Source organism: Triticum urartu, chromosome 6A (assembly GCF_056163025.1).
Source record: "Triticum urartu cultivar PI428250 chromosome 6A, HENAU_Tu73, whole genome shotgun sequence".
NCBI lineage: Eukaryota > Viridiplantae > Streptophyta > Magnoliopsida > Poales > Poaceae > Triticum > Triticum urartu.
The window spans coordinates 440,136,189-440,145,827 of NC_141878.1; the positions used below are offsets into that span (position 1 = coordinate 440,136,189).

Genomic DNA, 9,639 nt, shown 5'->3' on the forward strand with positions numbered 1-9,639 from the left:
GGGGCCCACCAATCGGCGGGCCCCAGCAGTCGGCAGAAGGGCCGGCAAGCGAAGAGACCGACGGCTGGGCCCTGCGCCCAGACAGTTTACAATTGTACCCCTGGGGGTAGGCCTATATAAACCCCCCAGGGCACCCATGCAAAGGGTTCCGATCCATTAGAACTAGAGCAGACTATAGAGGGGGGAGAGAGCTGACCCTGCCTTCTCCTACCTTCAGATACAGCTCGAGGAGCGCCCTTGTATTCACTTTGCCTTAGTGATCATGCGGAGACCCCGCAGAGCAGGACGAGGGGTGTTATCTCCTAGGAGAGCCCCGAACCTGGGTAAAGTACGCCGGCATTCGTGTCTACGCCTCATCCCGTTTCCAGGCACCGGCGACGTTCTACTCACCCCCACCATGATAAGCCATCCATTGGCATATGTCGCACCCAACCCCCGACACAGAGGTCCTGAGGGGCCTCAAAGCAAGGACTTCCAGGAAGAAGCTCGAAGCCTATGGCAGGGGCTGGCTGGACGAGCACCTGTCTGTGCTGTGGTCCATCCACACCACCGCAACCAAGCCGACTGGCGAAACTCCATTCTTCCTCGTCTACGAAGCTGAAGCGGTTCTCCTGCATGAGGTCAGGCATCGCTCCGCGTTGATCTTGGCGTTTGACGAGGCACGCCAGGACGCCATGCCGGGGATGGACCTCGTGCTGGGGAGGAACGCCGCTGTCAAGCCTCGCTCAGAGCGGCAAGGCACCAGCAGGCGCTGCGGCGATATCACTGCCGCAGCATCCGCTCCAGGATGCTCAAGGTGGGCGATCTGCTCCTACGGCGGGTACTCTCCAGGGAAGGGCTGCAGAAGCTTTCACCCATGTGGTAGGGCCCGTTTAGGGTCGCCCACGTCTCCAGGTCTGGCGTCGCGCGCCTGGAGATGTAGGACAGGATCCCCAACCAGAACACCTGGAAGATCCAGCACCTCCGGAAGTTCTACCCATGAAGCAAGGCCCAGTGCCTGTGAAGGTCTCCGCTCGTGACACTCTCACGTAATGAGTGAGGTTGTGCACGCCTCGGAGTCTCCAGAGTGCCGCCCTTCGGCCTCGGGGGCTCCCTCCCACGTCCTTTTGGCGGCACTTAGCTCTACGCTGGTGAGAAAACTAGACTAGGTGCCGGACGTGGCTGTTCATTTGCTTTCTGTACCTGGTTTGCAACCTTTTTCTGAAATTTGGAGCTCTGGCGTTTCTCGATTGCTCAGTTGGCTTTTCTTCCTTTACTTCGCCTGCTTCTTTGCTTTGTGTCAGGGAGAACGGCAGTTGCCCATCGCTCTCCCTCGTGCGCATCGCGCGGGGGCTGGGCAGGTGTGTGCATGTGCTGGGCTAGCCCACGCCGCGAACACACCTCGCCAAAGCCCTGTTGCCCTAGAGCTTCGACTCCCTTGATCTTCGTGAGGCGCCCTCTAATGAGCTCGTGATCTACGCACCCTCTTAAAGCCCATGCCCCCGGGGTACTGTGGTGCGGTGCACTAAGCCACGACCAGCTCATGCTTGAGAACTCGCGCAAGAAAGGATAAGACATCCGACAAAGTTTTCTAACAACTTCGCAGCTTCACGATGCCTCCTGAGGTCAGTGACTCTCGATCCGTCAGCAAGGAGGGCCTCTCCAGATATTGAAGCATGCGCCCTCGCGAGGAGGGAAACTACCGTGAGTGTATCAAGTTAAGTTATCCAACAATACGCATTTGGAGCATGAACACCGCAGCATAACATCGGAACGATAAGCATAGCATAGCAGCATAAATACCATGGTTCAATACACGCCCTTGCAGGGCCCTCTACTTTTTTCAAATGCAGGAAGAAGGGAAAGGTTAAACAAAAGCGGCCCGCACAACCGTAGCAGCTCACGAGGCCTGGCTGCAAGGGCCTCTCGGATTCAGCTCAACCTGAGCCCTCCTCATGCTTCATCGCCGCGCGGTGACGGGACGACCCACCACCATCATCGGAGAGAGCCCGGCGGCATGGTGGATGGTCGTAGCCGCCGCTGCTGGTGCTCTCGCTGGCGGAGGAGCCGCTGCCGCTGTACGAGCCGCGGCCGTCACCATGGGCAAGCTCGCCCTCAGTGTTGCCACGGCCGTCATCAAGGCCAAGCTCGTAGCCGCCGCCACATTCTTAGGGGAAGCACCCTGCTCGACGACCATCTTCCCCAAACACCCCCACGAAGAGGGTCGCGACGCTGTCGTACTTCAAGTGGAGGGTGCACCTCCTGCTCAGACTGTGTGCATGGGCGAATGCTTGCCAGCCACGTGCCAGGGCCACATTGCCCGCGGCGGAGACCTCCACCACAACCCACGAGGCCTTGCTGCAGCAACCATCGGCCTGCAGCGAGAGGCCGTCAAGACCCATGGTCGGCAGCTCGCCGGCAAAGACGTGCGGAAGCTAGAGCCAGGTGCCGGCCGGACTCTCCGACCACACGATGAACTCCGGGAGCACCTCTGCCGAGTGGAAGCATGGCCGGGGAGGCCGGCCAACCACGGCCCGCCTCCCCTTGTCAAGGGGGCTGCCTCGCCTTGGGCGGCTCCCGCCGCAAGAAGAGACACCGCCGTGGCCACCAAGGATGACGCTGGTCCCTGAAGGAGTGCGCCCACGCCCCCGAGGAGCCACCGCAAGGGTCGCGGCGTGCTTACGAGGGCAGCCCCTCCCTCTCTTGGGTAGCGGCAAGCCGGGTCCCTCCTGGTGAGCCATCCCCTTCTCGGCGACGGAGAATCTCTTTGTCGATGCCATCGGAGCTATGGGAAGACGGTGAGGCAAAGAGGAAGAAGAGAGAGTGTGTGGCGAGAAGAAGGAGATGAGCAAGGGGGCTCCGCCCCTCTCCTCATTTATAGCCAAGAGGAGGCCAACCGACAGCCTCCACGATCGCACGTAATGATGATTTTTCTCTGCATGCAGCAGAGTCTCGTCAAGTCGAACGGTTGCCGAGGAAGCGTGGGGAAGCGAAGGCGCCCACGTCCCATCAATCTCCATGCGTCGCCTGAGGCCACAGACGGTTAGGGCCCGCGGTGCTCCACACTTGCCCTTTGGCTTCGCCTCAAAGCCAAGTTTGAGCGCGCCTTGGGCCCGGGGGCTACTGTCGGCGTCCTGGGAACAGGGGTACAAAGACTTGCCTGCCTGTGGCCCACGGCATGGCTCCATCAAATGATACGGCCCAACTTCAACAGTAACAACTCAAGAACCTCGCGAGGGGCCAAGCCTCGCGAGTCAGACAACACCAAGAACTCCCTAGGGGCGGCCTAACTAGGCTGGCTCCCAAGGAGCAGAGATATCTATGCAAGGTGCACCTCGCGAGGTTCACATGATGTGAGCCATGACGACCAAGGCCAGGCAGGCACCAGCGGGCGTAGTGTATCAATTTCCTCTTTGGTGCTAAGGAGGTAAGCGCGGACACTTAGTCCCGACGAATCAGGGAAAGGTTTCCATTCCGGTGCAACAAGACCAAGACCACCAGGATGACAGGACGGAGGTCATCGCGGAGCCCACCGCAGCGTCACCACCAGAGCCTTTTGCGGGTGAATACTACTTTTGTCAGGATATCTTGTACTAGTTGTCTCCCTTCAAATTTGGTCGTTGTGGGATCCCTTCCCCCTACATTTGGAAAGAGGACCAAGGCCACTATAAATAGGACTTAGCCACCACCATAGGGAGGGGGAGATCCATTATTCCACCCTGACCACCTCACCAGCTCATTAAGCTCAAGAACACCTCACCTCCTGAGGTTGTTCCACCACTGTACTAGTTCATCCTCAGCCCCTCGAGGCAATCCACCACAAAGTTGGAGTAGGGTATTACACCGCAAGGTGGCCCAAACTAGGATAAATCCCTGTGTCTCTTGTTCTTTGGTTCGTCGAGCTAGGCCATGGAATCGTTGAGCGGGCAGACTGGGGAGAGAGGGTTCTTCGCACGCACCCCAGAGTTCGAACCTCTCAAGGGTCTGCGGAACCCAGAATCCGACATACTGGGCCAGCCTTTTTCACCGGAATGGGCCACTGTTGGGCCGTGCCACGTGTTGACCTATCATAGGCGCCTCCTCTCTAGTGAGTGGATGACATCTGTCCCAATGGTGAGCCAACATGTGTTTCCTCCAGCCAATGAGAATTTTACACATGGAAAATCCATTGGTCTGGGCTATTAACGGGTTACCGGATCCAAACCGGAACCCGATAGCTTAACGGCGACCCGTTACGGTGGATGCCACGTGTCGGTCACCCTTGACGAAAGCACTTCTGTGATGCACGATTTATTGTCATGGAAGTGGACACTTCCCTGATGATAATTTTGGTAATGTCATGGAACACTTCTACGACAGCACTGGTATGACTATCTTGATCCTGTCATAAAATCGTCATGGATGTACATGAATGAAAGAAAACGTGACCTACTGTGACAAACACGTATCATCACGGAAGTGTATTTTTTTGTAGTGTGAGGTGGTGCCGCTGATGACTCCGCTCTCCTAAGGTCCTTGGTGGGGCAGCTGCTTCTTCTCCTTGGGGACAGCCTTAGGAGGGTAGACGGCACCTTCGTCGTCTAGGTTCTCGACTGGCACAGCCTGGTAGGCACCCTCGAGAGAGCACACCGCGTCCTTCTCCTTGCAGGCGACCGTGATGACGCCATAGCTCCCTGGCATCTTGAGGACATTGTAACCATGATGGGTCACCGCCATGAACTTGGCCAGGGCCGGATACCCAAGGATGGTGTTGTATGGAAGGAAAATGTGGGCGACGTCAAAGTCGATGAGCTCAGTGTGGTAGTTCTCGCGCTTGCCGAAGGTGACAGGGAGGTGGATCTGCCCTATCGGGGTGGTGGATCCATTGGTCACTCCTGAGAAAGGCTTGGTAGGCTGCAGATGTTCATAGGGCACCTGGAGTCGGTCGAACGTTTCGATGGAGAGAACGTTGAGACCCGCACCGCCATCGATGAGTCTTGGTGACAAGCACATTGCTGATGGTAGGTGAGCGCCGCATCAGGAGGGCACCGCCAGTTGCCACGCACTTGAGCTGGTCAGATGAGTTGAAGGCGATGGTACACTTGGACCACCTGAGCGGACGCATCACCTCGAGCTTGGGGAGGGCCGCATTCACCTCACGGGCAAACTGCTTGAAGATGCGATGAGAGACAGGGGCCTGAGCGCCGCCTAGGATGCAGGCGATGGCACGAGGCTCCTAGAAGCCCCCACCCCCTCGTCCTGGTGGTGGTCGTCATTCCTTCTTGTTGGTGGCGGCAGCGAAGGAAGGCCAGTGTTGCCCTGAGGACGGTCCTCATGAGGCTGGTCCCTCTAGGGGCCCTCACGAGGCTGGTCTTGCCATCGGTCCTCACGAGGCTGATCACGCCACTCCTGGTGGGGGTCGCAGCCGTCCCAACGTCCTCCACCTCAGCCTCCTCCGCGGCCATAGCCTCGATCGCTGCGCTCGGGGCGAGGACTGAGGCGCCTGTCCCGAATGGCCCTGAGCTCTTGGCAATCATTGGTGTTGTGGATGTGCATGTTGTGGAAGACACAGAACGGGCGATTGCCCTTGGATGACTCTGGGTGGTCGCAGCTGCGCTTCATCTCTAGTTCGGCCGCGAGCACGGCCGGCCCCTTGCGCTTCACGTCCTTGGCTTTGGCCTTCTTGTCTTCTGAGTCAGTCCTTGGTTGCTCCAAGAGGGAGAGGCATCCTTCCTTAGATCTCGCACACTTGGTTGCCATGTTGAACATCTCCAGAGCCATGCACAGGTCCTCATGTATGGCGAGCTCATCCTTCATCTTGATGTCGCGGACACCATCAGTGAATGTTGAGATGATGGCCTCGTCCGACACCTTGGGGATCTTGAGGCGGATGTTGTTGAAGCGCTGGATGTACTTCTACAACGTCTCTCCTGGTTGCTGCCTGATGCGCCGTAGGTCGCCCGCAGTCGGTGGGCGGTCGCGAGTGCCCTGGAAGTTGATGACGAAACACTCTCGCATTTCGTCCGAGGAGGAGATCGATCCCGCGGGCAGCCTCAGGAGCCACGAGCGCGCACCATCCTTGAGGGCCATGGGAAACCAGTTCTCCATCACCTTCTCGTCGCCGTTGGCTGCCTCAATGCTCAGCTCGTAGAGCTGCAGGAACTCGGCAGGGTCGGGCGTGCCGTTGTAGCGTGGAGGCAGGCCGGGCTTGAACTTCCCCAGCCAGACATGTCGGCATTCTGGGAACGGAGGTCCCCACACTTGCCTACCTGCGGCCCATGGCGTGGCTTTGCTAGCAGGCTTGTACAGCCCATCTTCATCAACAAGGCATTCAAGACCTTCGCGAGGGGCCAAGCCTCGCGAGGCGGAGGACGCAAGACCTCCTCAGGAGCGGCCTCGCCGGGCAGGCTCGCGAGGGGCCGAGTTCAAGCCCAGGCAAACCTCGCGAGGTTCTCGTGACGTGAGCCATGACGATCGAGACCAGGCAGGAGCCAGTGCATGCAGCATCCTTGTTTCCTCTTTGGTGATAAGGGGGCAAGCGCAGGCGCGGAGTACCGAGGCATCAAGCAAAGGTTTCCATATTAGTGCAACAAGACCAAGACCAGCAGGACGGCAAGATGGAGGTCACAATGGAGCCCAAGGCGGTGTCACCACCAGAGCCTTTTGCAGGCGAAGACCACTTTTGTCAGGATAAGCTCTACTAGCTGTCCCCTTTCAAATTGGTTGTTGTTGGCTCCCTTCCCGCTCAATATTTGGGGAGAGGACTAGGGCCTCTATAAATAGAACTAGCAACCACCGTAGCTAGGGAGACCTCATCTTAGATTAGAACTAGTTCATCCCCGCAATCACATCCACCAAGCACAAGAACACCTCTCCTCAGGAGGCTGTTCTTCCCCCTGTACTGTTCATCCTCAGCCCGAGAGGCAATCCACCACCACCACACTGGAGTAGGGTATTACACCACAACAGTGGCCCGAACCAGTATAAATTTTGTGTCCTTTGTGTTGTGAGTTCGTCGAGTTAGTCCGTAAGATCTTAGCTGAGTTAGGACGTGGATCGGTAGGGGGGAAATCTTCGTGCGCACCCTAGTGTTCAAACCTTAAGGGTTTTGCGGGAACCCGTGATCCGACATTTGGCGCGCCGGGTAGGGGTGTGCCGAAGCTTCCCTTCCGTCGCTCCGCGTCACATCGCTTCATCGTCTCCATGGCACACGCACGCCACGCCCGGGCCGAGCGCCGGGCTGCCCTCGCCAGCCGCGTTGCTCAGACAGCCCCTGTTGGCGGGCCACCCCGTTGCTCTCCATCGCCTGCCGCCAACGCTGCCACCGGCCCGGCGAGGAACGAGCAGCAAGCATCCTCGCTGCACCCCTCGGTGCGACAGGACGGGCGCACCGCCACTCCATCGCTGACTCCCGCTGGTTTGTCGTCTCATGCTCGTTGCGTCCCCACAGACACACGGGCCGCGCTCCTCATGGCGCACGAGCTCCTGCGCTAACACCCAGTCGACGACCTCTATGAGGACTGGCTTGACCACATCGCCGAGCTTGTCCACGCCGCAGGGGGCTCCCCTGCGCCGTCCCTCTCTCTGCCTCGCCCTCCGCCAGCCACGGGCGACGCAGTTCACGAAGCACCTCCACCACCTCTACGTGTGAAGAAAGAAGTTGTCAAGAAGTCCCTCGACTGCAAGAGAACGCTCCGCCACTCCTCGCACGGCCGCGCCAGGATCGTTTGCTGCGGCAAGGCCCCGCGCCGCTTGCTGTAGCGGTGCACGGGCGCCAGGACCAAGTTCCACCTCCAAGGCGGGCCCCGGTGACCACGGCCGGCTGCCGCGCCTTCACCCCCGAGCTGCGTAGCGTCGCCTGGCCGGGCAAGTTCAAGCCAGATCTGCCTCCTCGCTACGACGGCACCCCTGACCATGCAGAGTTCCTGTAGCTCTACGAGCTGAGCATCGAGGCGGCCAACGGCGACGAGAAAGTCATGGCGAACTGGTTTCCCATGGCCCTCAAGGATGGCGCCCGCTCCTGGCTCCTGAACCTACCTCTAGGCTAGATCTCCTCGTGGGATGAGATGCTCGACCGCTTCGTCGCCAACTTCCAGGGCACTCGCGACCGCTCCCCGGTCATGGGTGACCTGCGTCGCGTCAAGCAACAACTAGGAGAGACCCTCCAGAAGTACATCCAGCGCTTCAACAACGTTCGTCTCAAGACCCCCAAGGTAACGGACGAGGCCATCATTGCCACGTTCTCTGATGGCATTCGTGATGTCAAGATGAAGGAGGAGCTCGCCATCCATGAGGAGCTGTGCACGTCTCTGGAGTTGTTCAACCTGGCGACCAAGTGCCCCAGAGCTGAGGAGGGGCGCCTCTCCCTCCTCCAGCTCCCGGCTGTGGACCCGGAGGAGAAGAAAGCCAAAGCCAAGGACGTGAAGCGCAAGGGAGCAGTCGTGCTCGCGGCGGAACCAGACACCAAGCGCGGCAGAGACCAGCATGAGTCATCCAAGAGCAGCCGATCGTTCTGCGACTTCCATAACCTGCATACCCACAACACTAGCGATTGTCAAGAGCTCAGAGCCATTCGAGAAGGACGCTTCGGTCGACGCCCCGAGCGCAGCGACCGGGGCTACGGCCGAGGAGGAGGATGTGTTGGCGGACGCTGGGACGACCGTGGCCCGCGCCAGGAGTGGCGCGACCGGCCTCGTGAGGACCGCTGGCAGGATCAGCCTTGCGAGGGCGCCTGGAGGGACCAGCCTCATGAGGATCATCCTCAAGGCAACGCTGGCCTTCCTCCACTACCGCCACCACCCAGAAGGAATGACGACCACCATCAAGACGAGGGGGCTGGGGGCTTCCAGGAGCCGTGCGCTATCGCCTGCATCTTGGGTGGAGCTCAAGCCCCAGCCTCACAGCGTATCTTCAAACAGTTTGCTTGCGAAGTGAATGCAGTCCTCCCCAAGCTCGAGGCCACACGCCCGCTCAGATGGTCCAAGTGCCCCATCACATTGAGTTCGGCAGATCAGCTCAAGTGCGCAACTATAGCAGGTGTCCTCCCAATGCTCTATTCACCAATCATCAGCAACGTGCAAGTTACCAAGACCCTCATCGACGGCAGCACAGTGCTCAATGTCCTGTCCGTCGACACATTCGACAACCTCCAAGTGCCATATGACCAGCTTCAGCCTACCAAGCCTTTCTCAGGAGTGACCGACGGCTCTACTACCCTGATCGGGCAGGTCTGCCTCCCCGTTACCTTCGGAGAACGCAAAAACTACCGCACCGAACTCATCGACTTCGACATTGCCTACATCCGCCTGCCATACAACACCATCCTCGGGTATCCAGCCCTGGCCAAGTTCATGGTGGTGACCCATCACGGCTACAATGTCCTCAAGATGTCGGGAAGCGTCGGAATCATCACAGTCCCGTGCGACGAAAGAGACGCGGTGTGCTCCCTCAAGCGTGCCTTCCAAGCTGCAGCAATCGACGACCCCGATAGCCAGGGCGAGCGCCCTCTTGAGGCCACCCCCAAGAAGAAGAAGCAGTTGCGCCACGCAGGGCCTCAGGTAAGTGGTGCCTCGTCAGGATCGACGCCCGCGCTTGGGACGCCTCCCTCCATCGCATAGGAAAGCGCGCCCAGCGCCCCTCTCGGGCAGGGCTCGGGGGCTCTCTTTTGGAGGGTGAGGGAGT

General features: G+C 59.3%; 1 protein-coding gene across 1 annotated transcript; it reads left to right on the forward strand.

The window, feature by feature from the left end:
* The first annotated feature begins 8,024 nt into the window (after window positions 1–8,024).
* On the forward strand, window positions 8,025–9,156 carry LOC147965595 (uncharacterized). The gene is made up of 2 exons (XM_087530520.1): window positions 8,025–9,068; window positions 9,151–9,156. The coding sequence occupies exons 1-2, from the start codon at window positions 8,025–8,027 to the stop codon at window positions 9,154–9,156; spliced, it is 1,050 nt and encodes a 349-aa protein (XP_087386646.1).
* Window positions 9,157–9,639: the final 483 nt, after the last annotated feature.

What these genes read in the sequence shown, in the direction of transcription:
- LOC147965595 (XM_087530520.1), top strand. Translation starts at nt 8,025, where the DNA reads ATGCTCGACCGCTTCGTCGCCAACTTCCAGGGCACTCGCGACCGCTCC.